The sequence below is a fragment of the Carlito syrichta genome, unplaced genomic scaffold (genome assembly GCF_000164805.1).
Source record: "Carlito syrichta isolate Samal-C Ts95f unplaced genomic scaffold, Tarsius_syrichta-2.0.1 Scaffold289150, whole genome shotgun sequence".
Lineage (NCBI taxonomy): Eukaryota > Metazoa > Chordata > Mammalia > Primates > Tarsiidae > Carlito > Carlito syrichta.
Genome location: NW_007233246.1, coordinates 340,189 through 358,506, shown reverse-complemented (window position 1 = coordinate 358,506; position 18,318 = coordinate 340,189). Strand labels below are relative to the sequence as shown.

Below are 18,318 nucleotides of genomic sequence, written 5' to 3'. Positions count from 1 at the left end.
TTAACAAAATTGACAGAAAAAGTGGTAATAAAAGCAAAAATAGGATAGTTTCCTTCTAGCTTACCTGAAATGGATATTTTAGCTATCAGTTCAAATATTTATAAATTGTAAAGCCTATCAAGATTTTCTAATGATGCAGCATGTGGAGTAGAAAGTTATTGAAAGGAGTAGAAAGTTATTGAAAGGTTTGTTAGAGGTTAATTTTGCAGACTATAAATCACATATACAAGTAAGAATGTTTAAGAAATATGTTTATCATCAGTAAATGTAAAATAATTTGAAAATAATTAGAAGCAGTAATTACTTTTACATGAAATAGAGCATTTTGATTTAAAATGATTCTGATAGAATAAAGTTGGAAGGCAGAAACTTTTGATGGCATTTATCTGGTCTCTAGGGGACAAAGAGAAAACTGGCTCAGAAAAATGAGGAATGTGCCTGCAGATTTAAACCTGAGTTTGGATCTGTAAATTTTTCTTAGAGCTGAGTAGTGACTGGGAAGCAAGTTAGTGTTTTCGCTTTATGCGCTGTTAGTCCTATTAATGACTACAGTTTTCTGAGCTGAAGAAGCCTATGGGTGGGACCTAGCAAGTCAGGTTTAAGAAAAAGATGTCTGCGACTTAAGACTCGTGTCACATGACTCCCTCTACTGGCCAGCACTGAGGCTGTGGATCAGATTTCAACTCCAGGCAGTACTTCCAGCCATGTGGGTTTAGCCGAAAGAGAAGCAAACCCACACTTCCTAAAATGTTAGGAGCTGCCCTTCGCTTACTATGGGACCTTTGGACTGGGAGCTGTTTTTCAAATCAAAGCATATCCGCTAAATGGGATTTTAGTATTTTGCTGTCATCTTAATGTTTTCGTCTGGTCTTCATCAGTTCTTCCAGACACTTCCTGAGAGAATGGGGGCAGGAGCTGTAGCCATCTGTGTAAGTACGGGCCTTCTGTCTTCTGTGGATACCGCCAGTTTTTAGGAGAGGCCTTTGCCCTCCTTGTTTTGGTGAGATGTTTGTGACTTTGTTTTTCCTTCCTAGGAGGTGGGGAAGATTTGTTACTTAAATTCCTATCTATTAAAATGGATATTAGACAGGATTTGAGGTGGTATTCAGCATTTTTGTGCACTTTAGTTTCCAAAAAAGGTAAAGGAAGATGCACTCAGTTTATTCGGTTAAATCAACTTGATTTGAAGGAGAGCACTCTCGAGCATTTTAGGCTTTCTTTTTCCTAGAGTTAAATGGGAATGCTTAATTATAGTTACTGGAAAAATCTTGTGGCTTTCTTGAGAAAGAATTGAAATAACCATTAGTTTATACTTTTAAGTGTGTGTATGACATTTTTCTACTTCATATTTCTATTTTCACTTAGTAATTCTGGAATTCTGTTTTAGTATCATTGCTGAAAGTGATGGAAAAGGTTGACTGATAAATGTGAATCCTTAATGAACTGTAGAAATTTCTGGTTATAATACAGTAGCATCAATAATTAAACTGGTATAAAATTTGTGGGAAAATGTGTATATTTCTAGGATAGAAATTCATGAACTTCTAAATAATTCTGCTGGTGCTTGTATAAAAAATTTTGTAATAATTAAATATTGTTAATTACATAATTTACAGAATACTGTAATTTAAATTTTTATTTCACTATATGGAAAATACATATATTCATATGTAAATTATACATATTCACATTTCAAGTTGATATAGTACTCCATAGGGACATATTATATGTACCTAGAGGTACTAAATCTGAAATATCTTTTTTCTTATTATCATTTTCACTGTTCACTTTTTTTTTTTTTTGCTAATGACACAGGTCAAATTTTTTTCTATTTTTTTAAATTTCAGAAAGAGCTGCAATTTGTTGTAGGTTGTGATGGTATTCTGAAATATCTAGAAATATCGGGGCAGTTTTTGATACATAGACACCGAACGGTCACCAGATGATGAACCAGCCTCACAGACTGAATTTCCTTAGTAAAACTGCATGATGACTTTCTCCTTTCCAGGTTTGGATACTTTTAAGTATCCTGTGTGTCAGTCTGTCTGTCTTTTCCTTTTATCCCCAAGGCTAATAGCATCCAGGTATCCAGGTGGTTATCTACTTATCACTCTAAAGAGTTTCCTTCAAAATCTGATTTATCTGTATGTAAAATTCTGACTTGTATTTTTTTTACAAAAATGAGTCTTCTATTTTCCTAGCTTTATAAAATAAATAATGTAATACTGAAAATGTTTAGAGTAAGGCAGCAGATTGACCTATTTGTCATGAAGATTTTAATGGATCTCTGGTTGTCTGATTAGATCCTAAGTTCTTGCCTTTGATCTTCAATATATGGACCTCTACCGTGGTTGAAATGCACATTGACTCTTGGGTAAAACTTAATATTTTTCCTTAATTTGTACCCAAAGCATGTACAAAATTTTATTTGAGATTGACATAAAAATCACACAGTTTAAGAGATTATTCACTGTTACAGATGAGTAATCGTCAATCATTTCTACCCTTTACCATAAGATTGACCTTTGCTTGTATTGTGTCCCAGTTTAACTGTTTCAAGAGTTGAAGTGTAGCATGTCTGGAAGAAAGATAACTTTTGAAGAACAACAACAAAAAATTTTAACACTGTGGCAGAGAAGTGAGAACCAAGTCACACATTAATGCATACATATGAGCTGATATATTGCTTTCTAGTTTGTGTAGAGGTGGAGAGAAAGTTTTTCTTTCATCCTTTCTGGAGCGTCACTGAAATGACTGACAATAGACAGATTAATAAGAGAAAACGTCTTACAAATTTATTAATGTGTATATGGACATGGGAGTCTGGTAAATATGAGACTCAAATAAGGGCCTGGTGGTTGAGGCTTAAATATCTCCTTCATTGAGGAGAATGAAGTGAAGGGATGTAGATCATTTTAAAGAGGTGGGAAATGATTTTTAGGGGAAATGAAGAGGCCCAAAGAGCAACTGCCTGGAATAAAGATCCTCTGAGCTCTGGAGGAGGTGAGGAGAGGGCGAATAGTAAAGCTTCACTGTGAACAAAGATTGTCTTATTATGAAGATAAAGTCTCCCACATAATCTCTTAGAGTTGGCCCTAGAATAACAGATGGAAAGTCCATCTGTGTATGGCAACAACTTTTAGTCACTTCTCTGTTTGTTAATCTTTCCTGGCTATTTGCTGAAACTTCTGCAGAGCAGATCATAAGACCATTACATTTCTTTTGGAAAGAAGTTTTCTTACTTAGGTAAGGAAATTCCAGAGATAATCGTTCCGGTGGGATACTCTTTCTTCAGGAAAGAAAATCAGAGACTGAGGGAGTGTGGGGGGTAATATTAGAGAAAGATTTTGGTTCTGAGGCCTTTTAATTCAAAGCACTCAGCATGCCAAAGCACCATATTTTGGGGTACCATTTTCTGATCCTCAACATATGGGATTTCTCTATTTAGACACATCTTGTATATATCTACTGCCCAAGCACCTGCTACTGAAGATAGTAATTCTTCATAAAAATAATGAGTATTGGATATCTGTACTATGTGTACATGTGCATGTATGTGTGTATGTGTATTTATGGACTCTTGAAGTGGGACATAGAGTGGTTTATATATGCTCAGTTTCTGTGCCCATTGACTAACCTACTTTCTCTTCCTCATTCCTTTGACCTCTTATGCTGATAGTGTTATGGAATTCTGCTGTTAGTGATCCTGTGGTAGGTTCACAAATTTACATTGCTGTTCATATGTACAAAGAAAATGTAACTGCTTTACGGTAACAGATCTATCTTTCCTCAAGTAAACCACTCACCCCCAAACAAGTGGGAAATTATACTTGCCAATCGATGCTATTTTAGTCTCTTTTAGTTTTAAATGTTTCTTTTGGATAACTCCAGTTCTCTCAGGTGAATCCTGAGTCAGATTTTCTGTTTCTCCTGCTGTTCTATCCAAGATGGCATCTGGGCATTTTAAGAGGTGGTAGGCTGAGAGCAGTAGCTTGAATATTCTAATGAATGAAGAGAGATGGGAGCTAGATTTTTATACTCTGGATGTTCTGATTTGTGGATGAGTTTATTTATCAAATCTGTGACTGGCAAATTTATGGATAATACTCTTGGTATTATCAAGGTCCAACAGTTCATCTCTTCTGATTTAGCCCCAACTTTTGCTGTGCTGATAATTTCAAGAGTATCCTGCACCTTGTAGCTTTTTCTCTAACATGGGGACTTCTATTCTTATAGCCTTAATGCCTAGTACTATCAGCTATCTTCTATATATCCCATAGTACAAGCAGGAACTTATACTCATGTTCAGAAAGATCATGTACCAAATCAAAATATTCTAGTCACAGGATTTGTGAATCAACTTAAAACACAGCAAGAAGCAAAGTGAAAAGGATAGAGATCAATTTTTCTATTTATAAAGGGTTAAGGAGGAAGGAAAGAAGTACACTTTGAATCCTGTTACTCTGCATTCATGTGTCCTGTTCTTCTTGCCTTCTCTGCCACATCACCCTTCCCTAATGGTGTGAGGACCGCCATTGAGTGGGAGTGAGGGCACAGCAGATGGAATATATATGGAACCAACACAGCTTGCTCAATCTTCAGGGGCAAGTAGGCCTGGCCTGGATATATTTGTAACTTGCCAATACTACTGAACATATTTGGATTTTTTTTTTTTAATTTTTTTTTTTTTACCTCACAAAGAACACATGAGGTCAAAATGGGTACAGTCATTGGGTGACTCACTTAAGGCATGAATATTTGGTACCTCATAATATTGGGTGCTTACTTGGTCCTTCTAGCTCTACTTAATTATTTATGTTGGGTAGATCCCTTCCATAGACTAAATGTTTGTGTTCATCCAGAATTTTATGCTGAAACCTAATTCCCACTGTTCCTTATCCCCAATAGAGAGTAAATTCCTAGTTCCCAATGTAATAGTATTTCTAATACCCAAAGTAATCTAGGTGGAGCCTTTAGGAGGTGATTAGGGCATGAGGGTGAAGCTCTCATGAATGGGATTAGTGCCCTCACAAGGGGCTGAAGAGACCAGAGTTCTTCTCTTCCACCATGAGAGGGCACATCAAAAAGATGGCCATCTATGACAGACAGGAAATGGCTCCTTAAAAGTCAAATGAATCTGTTGGCACCTTGAACTTGGACTTCTCAGTCTCTAGAACTGTGAGAAATAAATCTATGTAGTTTATAAGCCACTCAATTTATGGTAATTGTATATAGCAATTCAAACAGATTAAGACCGAAATAATATTGAGAACTGAGGGTACTGCTTAACAAATATCTAAAAATATGGAAGCAGATTTGGAACTGGGTAATGGGTAGAAGCTGGAAGAATTCTGAAGTGCATGCTAGGAAAAGCTAATATTACTGTGAATGAACTGTAAAGGACTATTTTGGTGAGGGCTCAGAAAGAAAAAAAGGAGAACACTAAAGAAAGCATCAGTCTTGTATCAGATTACTTAAGTAATCCGAAACAGGTATTGGTTATGTATGGTAAAGGTATGATGAGGTCTTATATGGAAATGAGGAACATATTTTGTAAACTGGAGGAACCGTGATTCTTGTTATAAAGTGGCAAAGAACTTGACTGAATTGTGTTTGTGTTCTACTGTTTTGTGGAAGTTAGAACTTATGAGTGATGATATTGGATATTTAATTGAAACACTAAATATTGAGGGAGCAACTTGGTTTCTCCTGACTGCTTATGGTAAAATACAAGAAGAGAGAAGTGATTTAAAGATGGAGTTGACCGATAGAAAGGAACTAGAACTTAAAGATTTGGAAAATTGTCAGCCTATCCATACTATAAAGAATGATATAGGTAGTTGAGGAATTACTTGTAAGGGGGAGCACTAAGAGTCTTTCCACTGTTTGATAAGAAAATTGGTGTAGATCAGTCATCTCAATAGAAGCCAGGAGTTATTCTCCAAGACATTGAAAGAATGACCATGAAGGCAATTTATCAATGCTATTTTTTTTTTTTTTTTACTGTTAGAGTTGTGGGGTACAAGTGAGAATTTACTACATAAGTAAGTTGCATGCAGGTGAAGTTTGGACTTATAGCAGGCTCTCTCTCCCCCAGCAGTGGACCAGGTACCCACTTTGTTTTCATGCCCCCTGCTTTCTCCTCCCTCCCTCCCCTGGCAATGTCCAGCATCTGCCTATCCCACCCCTGTGCTTGTTTGACCAGTGTTCAGGGTCCTCTTATGAGAACGTGTAATATTCCATTCTTTGTTTCTGTGATAGTTCATTTAGTATAATGGTCTCCAGCTGTATCCATGTTTCTGTGAAGGCTGTGATTTTGTTCACCTGAAGACAATTTAGAAATCATCATAACTGTCACAACTATCACAGGTCCAGAGTACAAGGTCCTTGAAGGCAGAGAAGTTTCACCGGAGGGAATGCTGTGCCTGGTGGACCTCAGTGGTGCCCAGCACATCCTTACATCCTGGGCTCTGTTTTTCACACTCTGGTGCCATACTCCACAGCTGATCCAGGTGTGACTCTGACAGGCCCAGTGCAGCAGGGTGGCTGCCCCTCCAGAGGGCACAGGCAGCAAACTTTGGTGACAACATAGCACCATCTCTGCCAGTGCATAGAGTGCATGAGCAATGGGAGCAAGGCTTCCTCCACCTACATTTTAAAGAGTGGGACCAGCATCCCACAGTGCTACAGGTGTGGGGTCCAGGCAGAGAGCTGTTGCAGAGTCAACCTGCCAAGCTATGGGGGCCCAACCCCTGTCCAAAACGTTGCGGGGCCAGGACTTTTACCCAGTAGGTCTGGAAGGCACTCAGTGGGCCTGGAGGTCGAAGCATTGTGCCATAAAGGATTATTCTTGAGCCTTAAGGTTAATGCAGTTTGTGCCATTGAGGTTTGGATTTGATTAGCACCTAGTACTCTTTCTGCTTTCTTATTTCTTCCTTTTGGTTTGGGAATACTTATCCTATGCCTGTACCACCATTGTGTTTTGAAGGCACATAACTTGTTTGATTTCACAGGCTCACAGCTGAAGAGGAATGCCTCAGTATGAATTGTACCTTGATTGTCACTTGTATCTGATTTAGGTTATTTTATTTAATTTATTTGAGTCGCAGTCTCACTCTGTTGCCCAGGCTAGAGTGCAGTGACATGCTCACGGCCACTGCAGCCTCAGCCTGCTGGACTCAGGCGATCCTTCTGCCTCAGCCTTCCAAGTAGCTGGAGCTGCTGGTGTGTGCCATCATGCCTGGCTAATTTTTTTTTTTAATGTATTGTAGAGATGAGGTCTTGCCACATTGCCCAGGTTGGTCTTGAACCCCTGGGCTCGGACAATCCTCTTGCCTCCACCTCCCAAAGTGCTGGAATGACAGGCATGAGTCACCATGCCTAGCCTGATTTAGGTTATTTTAGATGAGATTTTATACTTTAGATTTTTGAATTGGGAGCTGTTGGGATGGAATGAACGCATTTTGCATATGAAAAGGACACAAACCTGAGGGGAACTGTAAACTGAATGTTTGTGTCCCTTTAAAATTTATATGTTGAAAGCTGTTCCTCAATGAGATGATATTTGAGAGTGGATTCAGGTGGAGCCCTCATGACTAGGATTAGTACCATTCTAACAGAGACTCTAGAGAGTCCCTTTGCTCCTTCCACCATGTGAGGATACAGCAAAAAGACAGCCATTGATGAACCGGAAATCTGGCTCTCATCAGACACCACATCTGTAGGCACCTTGGGTCTTGGACTTTCCAGTTTCCAGAATCTTGAGAATACATTTCTCTTGTTTATAAGCACACCAACACTATGGCGCTTTTTGTGATAGCAGCCTGAACAGACAAAACAGTCTACTAATCTAGTAATTTGCATATTATTTATACATAGTTGCATCTGTCCTTTTCATTGTGTTTCTTGTTTTCCATTTAGCAGAATTGACTCTTCTTTAATAATATAACAAATATTACGTAAGCTTAAGTTTCAAAACCATCATAAATATCTTCTTTGTAGTTCCTGGTTTCATGTTTGGTATTAAATGCATCCTATACCAACTACAGTTAGGTTTTACCTGAATGCCATGGTGAATTTCTTGATGTTTTTTATTTGGAGTTTTAGAAAGAACATGGGTTTTACTTGGAGCCTTGCAGACCAGGCAAGTGCTTGTTTATGTCACTAAAAACACTTTGATCTTAGTCATTAATGAGCAGTGTGCTATCTTGATAGTAGATTTCAGGAAATATTTGGCCATATTTTCAACTTCTCTGACATTGTCTATTTATTTACCTGTCTCTCTAGCACACTGTAAAAGTTTGGCCTGAAAGGATTACAACTTATTTGCATTTCTTGCCTCTTACTGGGAGCTAGGCAGTATTAGTTGTTAAATTAATGTTTTCATAAAAAAGAATGGTTAACTCATGCTCTAGATTTAGAATTTTGTCCTAAGTCTATTTTATTTTTAAATAAATCATTTAAAGACATCCATGAAGTCAAGGGCATGCCTATAAAATATTTTATCTCCTGATGGTGTTCTTTCTGAAAATTCTATGATTTTCCATCTAGCAAGATTTAACGGTATAAGTGTAGATATTTTCTACTTTTTTTTCCCTTTTTGAGTCTCCAACTGGATAGCACAGGCATTATCCTACTATAAAATTACATGTAGTAAATGCAGGTGACTCTGCACATTCATTCCATCTCAGATAATGTGGAGGCTGGTCCATGTGTGGCTTTCCCTCAGGTAGCCATGTAATCTGCTTCAGTCCAGGTAATTAACGCCGAATACCCCAATAGTCAGACTCTAGCATCTCAGTGGCTCAAGGAAACAAAGATTTATTTTCAGATTAATCAAACTTTAATGCAAGTTGACAACGCTTCCCTCCATTTGGCAACTCTGGTCTCTAGGCTGCTTTCATTCTGTGAAATATTTGCTATCTTAACATGTAACAATGAATTCCTCAAGGTCACATCAGGGAAAGAAAGTGATAAATGAAGCACACATGCTTTTATGTGTCTCGTAGAGGTTACTCACAGCTCTTCTCACTATTCATTGCTTTGAACTAGTCACATGTTCCCCCCTAAATGCAAAGGTGGTTGGGCAATGTAGAGAATATTAACAATCCATTTCCCTGTGAGGAATTATGCACTCCAGGTGCTGCTGCAGACATCTAATCAGTGGATCAAGAGGGAAGGCAGCCTAAGGATGAGACTTTATACAGCAACGAATGGCAGAATAGTGGTGACATCTAAGAACCATGGATTAATCCACCAAGAGTCCTTTTCCCCCCGAACTCCATTGTATTATTATAATAAGTTAATAAATGTCATTATTTTAGCCAGTTTGAGCTGGAATTTCAGTTAACTGTAGTCAAAAACATCTTCACTTACGCATTTCATTGTGCAATGCCTTACTGTTCTGTGGCTTTGGAAAGCTTGTCATGAAATGGAATGAGGCAGGGTTTGAGGGCAGGAGATATAGTATAGCTTTGCTTTGAGCTTTGACTAGGCTGCTTGCTGGCTGTTTGACTTTGGACAAGATACTTAACCTGTGTCAGTTTCTGTAACTATCAAACAGGGATAATAGCAGCCAAAATGAGATTTTTATGAAAGTCAAATCAAACAATAATTTTAAATATAAGTATGTGTGTATATATATATATTTGAAATTATTTTATATTATAAATTATATAATATATATACATATAAATACATATATATATTTTTTTTTTTTTTTTTTTTTTTTTGAGTAGGCGTCTCACTATTTCATCCTGGCTGGAGTGAAGTGACATGCTTACGGCCACTGTAGTCTCCACCTGCTGGGCTCAGATGATTCTGCTGCCTCAGCCTTCCAAGTAGCTTGAACCACAGATGCACGCCACTACGCCTGGCTAATTTTTTGATTTATTGTAGAGACAATAAGTTGCCCAGGCTAGTCTCCAAACCTGGACTCAGGCAAATCTCTTGCCTCCACCTCCCAAAGTGCTGGGATTACAGGTGTGTGAGCCACTGTGCCTGGTATAAAAATATATTCTAAGCTATGTAGCACCAGAAACATTTTACCTCTATTAAATGGCAGGCTACTCTGTATTTTACCTTAAGCTGGTTTTCCAATACTGTCACTATTGGGGATTCTATTTTATTTTTAAAAGGAAAGGTATTCTGTGATCTGAAGGGACGCTCTATATTGTTGGATTTAGACCAAACTTTAAACAGTGTTAAACATTTAGTTGTGCTTCTCTCCACAATAAACCAATGGTTGATGTATTAGAGGAAGACTAGGTTAGTGAAAGGCAAATAAAGCCATCATGTGTATTTTCTTCTGCAAATCTGCAGTGCAAGTAGAATTTTCATCTCTGTTACACAGAATTCAGAAATTAAACAAAAATATGGCCTGTTTGGCTGCTATAGCAGAATACCTTAGACTGGGTGATTTATAAACAACAGAACATTGTTTTTCATATTTCTGGGAACTTGGGAGTCTAAGATCAAGGTGCCAGTAGATTCTGTGTCTAGCGAGGGCTTTCTGCTCCATAGGTGGCACCTTTTTGCTGTGCTTCAACATGGTAGAAGGACAAACAAGCTTTCTTGGGCCTCTTTTATAAGGACACTAGTCCCATTCATGAGGACAGGTTCCTTACAACCTAACCCCCCCCATCCAAAGATCTTACCTCACATCATCACTGCACAGGGGATTAGGTTTTAACATATGAATTTGGGGGGTGGAGATACAGACATTCAGGCCATAGCACGTGGTCAATGACTTAATTATAGAATCATGTTAAGAGGCTATGAGAGTATGGGTAAACCCAGTAGAACCTAGGTTATTTATTTTAGAGTCTGTTTTTTGAAGCATAGCCAGCTGGTGGATTAATTTAATGCTCATGTGCAGAAGATTGTAAGTAAGCTTTAATGATGGTGGTGGAAAATGCACACCAGCATGAAGCAGCATATAAGGGGAACGAAGGGGCTAATTAGGCAAGAAAACTGTTAAAACCAGAAGTGTTAGAGTAAGTTGATCTAAATCTTAAAATTGAATTAGGAAATTAAATTTCAAAGATAAGAAATAAGCGTGTGTCCAATAGTTTCTGAAACAGAAACTATAAGAAAACATACTTTAGGTCGGGCATGGTGGCTCATGCCTGTAATCCCAGCACTTTGGGAGACCGATGTGCCCCAGTGCTGACGTGATGTCTGCCATAAGCTTCCTGCTCCATCTCCATCACTGGCATCACTAAACTGGAGATTACAACTTTTCTGTCTTCTGTATTTTTCTTCATCTTCTTAAACTGCGTGGTTTCAGAAGGAAAGGTGATAAAATTCACAAGATTTTTATTGGATTTGTTTTTAATAGTTTCTTAAACTTTTCCATAATATGAAGTACACAGGGAGTTTTCTTTTTAGTAGAACTTTTTTAGTCTAACTTGTAAGTGAAATATAAAGCGATGTAAGCTATTTTAAGTATATATTTTGGGGATGAAGAAATCAATGAACTAAATAGGAAAAACATAAATTCAAATGGGTTCTCTTTTCAAAAAAATTTTTTTTAAATTTAAACCTAAATTTTCTATGAATGTTCAAATATTGTTGGATCTTGATTTTTCTGATCATAGACTTTTTTCAGAATATGATTTATAAATGTATTATGTTTTATGTACTTTCCGGGTTTCCCAATCCATGGATTTCAGGTTAACAGCCATTGTCTTAGATCTACAATGCACGCAGATGATACTATATATTATGAAATGTTTGTTTAAGGGTAACTAATAAAATATCAAACAGTGTTTTGTGTTTTTATTATTTATTTATTTGAGTTGAAGTCTCACTCTGTCGCCCAGTCTACACCAGCTGGGCTTAGGCAATCCTTCCACCTCAGCCTTCCAAGCAGCTGGAACTACAAGTGTGCGCTACCATGCTTGGCTTGCTTGCTTGCTTGCTTGCTTATTTATTTATTTATTTGTTTATTTATTTATTTATTTGAGACGAGGTCTCACCAAGTTGCCCAGGCTGGTCTTGACCCCCGGGCTCAGGCAATCCTCCCGCCTCAGCCTCCCAAAGTGCTGGAATTACAAGCTGAGCCACTGCACCTGGCCAGTGTTTTGTGTTTTTAAAATTAATGGACTAGATAAAGAAAAATTGATTTGTAGAAAATTTCTGATTTCTTTGATTTAACAGTATATTCAGTAAATAATTGTTGGCTTTCTGACAAAACACTCTTTGAGTACCCTCTCATGTAAAGAAGTCAGTTTATAGATAGGTATTGCAATCAGGCTGTGTCTTTTTCTTTTATTTTCTTTTCTTCTCTTCTCTTTTCTTTTCTTTTCATTTTACTGTCATTAGAGCTTAATTTCTAGCTTTTGGGTTGCTTTATATGAGATCTGACATTTAAGTTTCTGAACTTGTCACAGTGAACTTACATTGGCAGCACTGTACAAACAACTTGGTAAGGTTTCATAATCTTGGTATATCAGTGTCTCACAGCTGTGTTTGTGTTGATGTGTGGTGGTGTTCTCCTGAGGGGCATTCTTAATTGTTGTTGCATGGTTTTGTGTGCTGTAGTGAGAATGTTGGAGTTTGAATTAGAGCAATGCACAAGCATTGAGTTTCTTGTTAAACTTGGCAAAAGTGGAAGTTAAATTAGGGACCTATTAGTCCAAGTTTATGAGGATAATGCCATGAAGAAAATGACAGTGTACAAATGGATTAAACGTTTTACTGAGGGGAGAGAAAGCGTCACTGATGAAGAGAGGTCACGATGGTCAGTAACAAACAAAACTGATGAAAACATTGCAAAAATTTGTTGAATTTTATGTCAAAATCATCAGCTGACTGTGAGAAGCATAGCAGACCAAATAAACATCAACAGAGAAACAGGAAAATCTTCACTGAAGATGTTGGAATGAGAAAGTTGTGTGCAGACATGGTCCTGAGGGAGCTCTTGTGTTACGATAGTACACTAGCTCACACATCACTGTCTGTGAGGGCGTTTTTTTAACTAGTAAACAAATAATTGTATTGGAACACCCTCCCTACTTATATGATCTGGCCCCCAATGACTTTTTTCTTTACTCAAAGTTAAAGGAAATATTGAGAGGAAGACATTTTGATGACATTCAGGACATCATGGGTAATACGATGACAGCTCTATTGGTCATTCTAGAAAGAGTTCAAAAATTGCTCTGACAGGTAGACTAAGCACTGGCAGTGCATTACTATTAACTAGATTTTACAGTTTATGTTAGGGTTCGTTCTTTGTGTTATACATTCAAGAGTTTGGATAAATGAATGATGACATGTATCCATTTTTAAAAAATAAACCAGGAACCAATCAAGATTAATATATTATATTTGAAGGTTGTGTATTTTAACTTCTTCTAAATGCCAAAGCAGTCTTTTCCGCATGACTAGTTCAGCTAATATTCTACTGGAATGTCTCTCATTCTGAATTTGTTTGTTTCTTCACAGTTTCCTTTAACTTGTTCTTCTAGCTTCTGTATTTACTCTACACTAGATGTTAGATTTGTAGGCTACTTGGCATCAGCTTAATGATTTTGGCACAGTTGCTTTCTAAGTGATGTGTTCCTCAAAGGCACCACATCAGGGTCACATAGTGTCAAGTCCTCTTGTGATTGGTGATGATGAATTTGATCTTTTGAATAAAGGGTTAAGGTGGTTACAGTCAGATATGCTTATAAAGGTAAATGTTTTTCTCTGAAAGTAGTATATCATCTGTAAGACAGTCTTTCTGACACTGTGAAAATCTTGTTCTCCAACAAGCTTGTGTCTGATGTTTCAGCAGTCGCTGATTGTTCATGCTTAAATCATTCATTAAATGATTTGTGGGGAAAATGGTAATTCTCTAATTCTGACATTCCTTTTACCTTTAACTTTGCAACATTCTTCTGGAAAGAGGACTTTGCTTTTTTACCCTTTTCTCTCTTAATATCACTATGAATTCAGGGATTTTTTTTCTACACACAATATTTTGTTATTTCTAGTAGTAATGATTGGTGCTCCAACTGTACCAAATGTGGCCCATGGGAGCCCATTTAAGCTGGTCTTTTTGACGTGCCCCCTTAGTCCTTGAGCATTTTCTCGCTTTCTGGAGCAACATGTCTCAGGATCATCCAGTGCTGTCTTTACACTCCTTTTATTTGGCGATGGGTGGCTTTCTATTCTACTCATTCCTCATTCGATGTTTTAGCTCTAACTCCAGTTTCAGAGTCTTGAGGCACACATTTCTGAATTTTATCAGCAATGCAATCTGATTATCCTTCAAAGTATCTTAAATTCGTGGTATTTTAAATCATGGAAGATTGCCTGAAGGAAACACAGGCCATTGATTTCAGTAGTCTAAAACCGAATTTTATATTAATCTGAACAAAGAGAGTTGCATACATGTTGTGTTGTTCCCTTGGACCCTCCTAGAACTGCCACCATTAAGGTCTGGAAATCCCATAGCGTGTTGTAGCTAGAGCCTGAAGATCTGGGATTACATCCTGGCTGTGAAATTTACTAGCCATATGAACTTAGACAAGTTTCCTTTTTTCTTTGCACTTTAGGTATGTTTTCTTCCCTCTCCCCTCCACCCTCTCCCCTCTCCCCCCCTCCCACTCTCCTCTCCCCTCTCCCCTCTCTTTCTGAGTCAAGGTCTCACTCTGCTGTGCTGTGGGTGGCACTATCACACAGCTGACCACAGCCTCCACCTCTTAAACTCAGGCCTTTCTGTCTTATCCTCAACCTCCCTCGTAGGTGGGACTTTAGGAGCACGCCACCACGCCTGGGTAATTTTTTGCTTTTTTGTAGAGATGAGTTCTCACTATGTAACCTAGGGTGGTCTTAAACTCTTGGGCTCAAGTAATTCTTCCTTCTCAGCCTCCCAAAGTGCTGGAATTATAGGCATGAGCCACTGTGCCTGGCCCATGCCTTAGTTTTCTTATCTCAGTGGAAATAGCCAAGGGTATTTACTGATAAGATGGTTTTGAGACTTAGAAACATTAATTTTAAGATGCAACAAGGTCTGTGACAATATCAGCACCCAATAAAAGTTAGCTATTATAAAGACTCAAGGCATCTGAAACTTATTCTGTTTATTATACTGATGGAAGTCTTTTCTATTCAGGTTCTAATATCAGAAATATTGATGTTGCTTCTAGGCATCTCTTCCTTTGTTTTAAGGAGACTACGAAACATGTACATAATCCTGTTTCTCTCAGCAACAAGAACATGACATTTGTGCCTCATTTCTAGCAAGTGAACTGACTGATTTTTGTGGCATGTGTTTTTCATTCACCCTTCCTATTTGGGCACCCCATTAAGAATGTGACCTCTGAACTCAGCATGCCTTAGTGTCACTCTTGGTTGCAGCACATACTTGCTGCGACCTGGAACACATTCCTGGCTCCTCCATGCCTTCTGTAAAGTTGGGAATCACAAAACGATCCTCCTTCCTAGTGTTTCTTAGTGTAGGATTTAGTGAGTGAAGCCATCTGAGGTATTTGCAGTTGTGACTGCAAGAGGTAATATATGTCCTACAAAAGTTACCCTAGCCAATCATCATCATTCTGACTTCCTCTTATTTTTTGAAACCCTAGCTTTCTATTTGCTTTGATTATTTTGATTCCTTTCAGGGTACTTTTATCAATTTGCACGTGCGTACTTGTATACATGTGCATGTGCGTGCGTGCGTGCGTGTGTGTGTGTGTGTGTGTGTGTGTGTGTGTGTGTATGTGTGTGTTTACAAAACAGAAATGTGTTCTAACTTAAACATAAGCTTTACGGACAGTTAATGGAGTAGCTCATCAAATGAGAGGAACAGCAGAAGAAGGACCAGTATCTGAAAGGGCAGCTGAAGGACATCAGCTCCAGTAATGCAGGTGGCAAAAGTTATCAACCATCTTGTTAGAGTGCTACAGCTGTAATAAGCACAAACCATTTTCCTCTTTGTGATAAGCCACTCAAACATCAGTGGCCTGCAGGAGAAAAGGTTTGATTCACCTGGTGGGGATATTGAACCCAGTCTTTGCTCGAGACAGAGCAATCATTTTGAGTGGTATTCTCATCAGAGTTTTTCATAGTGAAGGGGCTGTTACTACCCATAACACAAGATCTGTTATTTAAAAAAAGAACAAGTGGAAGCTAGCTGGCCCCAGTTCCACTAATATGCACTACAGTCGTGGTGTGTGCATTTTGTTAACTGTCCTATTTTTTTAAACATAAATAAGTAAAGACATAAATAAATAAGTCCACCAGCACATAATGATTAAAACAAAAAATAATGGTATAAAACTCAGGAGATCTGGGCTGTAACTGTAGCCCTTTCTGACTGATTTTCTTACTAATAAGGGTTTAGTTTAGTGTAAGCACTAAAAGATCCCTCAGGAGTGTCCTAACTGTGAAATCCTTATGTTCTTTCGCTGTCTTTTTTATGTGGAACCTATAGTGCTTTTACATATACAAACTCCATAGAGTCCAGTCTTTAAACTCTAGCAGAAGATGGGAATTTATATGCAAACAAAAACTTAAACAGTTAAGATAGACTCAATACGTTAATTAGCAACTGTTGCATTAGTTTAGTTTATTGTTAAGATGTGTATTTGAAGGGAATCTAAAACTCTGTAAATATTCAAATTTACAATGGGGTAGTGATATAATCATTGACTTAAAAGTACAAAATAGTTTCAGTTTAGATAGACTTAGTTATGGTTTTTCCTTTCTATAGGAATTTTTATTTCTCATGACTAGGGGACTATTGAATATTTCTTATTACTTACTGGAAAGGATATTTATATTTGTTCTAAGCTGTTGTATATTTTTTAAAAGTTTAGGTATGAGCTACTGGAAACATCTCATTGGTTTCTATTACATGACTTCTTCTCCAACTAAGATGAATAGAACTTTATAATATGTATTTATGGTCACAGGAAGGATTAATTCAGATGTCTCTGAAAATATAGCTATTATGTTTCATTGTTGCTTTTTAAAACAACATTTACTTTTTTAAAGAGTGTCAACCTGAATTAGTTACCAATTAAAAACAATAATCAAGTCTTCTTGTATCACTATGAGAATATAACTACTATGTTTCATTATTTTTTAACCTATATTTTTTAAGTATTAGCCTGAATTAGATCACCAATTTAAAATAATAATCAGATCTTCTGTTATTACTCTGATTATGTATAAAGATGTCACATAGCACAACTCTATTTTGGGTAAACAACTAGTTTAATCTGCAGTCACTTCAAAATGTGTGAGGTTAGGTATGCCTCTTCCTTGAAAACTTTCTGAGTCAACATGCCAAGATTGCGCGTTACCTTATTTACAGAGACGCAACATACAGTCTGCTGTTCTAACCAAGAAAATGAAGAGCAGGGCCTAGTCACAGGAAGAACATTCATTCAAAGTTTTAAACTCGGATACCTCAAGGAATTCTGATAGTTGTATATAAAAGTATTTTATCTTTCTATTCAAAAGCCATGCTTACAGATTTCAGAAAATTAGCGCTGTGTGGAGAATAGTCATTAGCTCAGCAGACTATTCACCAACCAAACATGTCTCGACCGTGTTGCTTTCTTAAAAAGTAAGCTTGGCACTGTACTAACATTCACTACAGGAATGGTTAAGTGATTCTCTGTTACTTTAAGAAGAAACCAGGATTCCTAGAAGAAGAAAGAGGAGGAGAAGAAAATTCTAAAAATTAGTACTCAATGAATGTGCCAGGCACTGTATTCATTCCATTATGTAAACGAACTCATTTCTACCTTGTCTGTTTCTAGACATAGGAGCTCTTAGTATGCTCATTTTGTAGATGAACCTGAGGTACACAGAGTTGAAGAGACTTGTGCAAGTTATAGTCAATAAGAGTCAGTTTGGGATTCAATCTAGGCAGTCTTGTTTCATAGTCCATGCTAAACCACTATGCTGTATTGTCTATGTAAGAAGATGAAATAAGATCAAATCGATAATTTAACCTCATTGTCAGCTTTCTAAAATGCTGCACTTGAGACTATTTTCAAAGTTTTGCTTTTACTGGTTATTTTTTGGCTGCTTGCTCACCAGTTAACTTGGTTGAAAATTCCCAAGTATTTAGTCGAAGGAGATTGGTATGTTTATAAACCCACAAGAAAAGAAATGATTAGTTGTTACAAAGTTGGCTTAATTAATAAGATCATAATTTCCTTGGTTACAAAGATCATGATTTTTTCCCATTCTATTACTTCATAGTAGCTAACACTATGACCTATCTGTAATATTAATAGATACTAAATCTATATTGTAACTTTACACTTGCTGAGTTTTCCCTAGGGAAATCTGGCTTGCAAATATGACCTA

General features: G+C 37.4%; 1 protein-coding gene across 1 annotated transcript in view; it reads left to right on the top strand.

Annotated features, from left to right (window-relative positions):
• Positions 1 to 543: 543 nt before the first annotated feature.
• FAM13A (family with sequence similarity 13 member A) overlaps positions 544 to 18,318 on the top strand; it is a 311,993-nt gene continuing 294,218 nt past the window's right edge. Inside the window, exons 1-2 of the mRNA XM_021710474.1 lie at positions 544 to 749; positions 879 to 929. Coding sequence (XP_021566149.1) covers positions 903 to 929 — 27 coding nt within the window. The 5' untranslated portion in view covers positions 544 to 749; positions 879 to 902. The remainder of the gene's footprint in view (positions 750 to 878; positions 930 to 18,318) is intronic.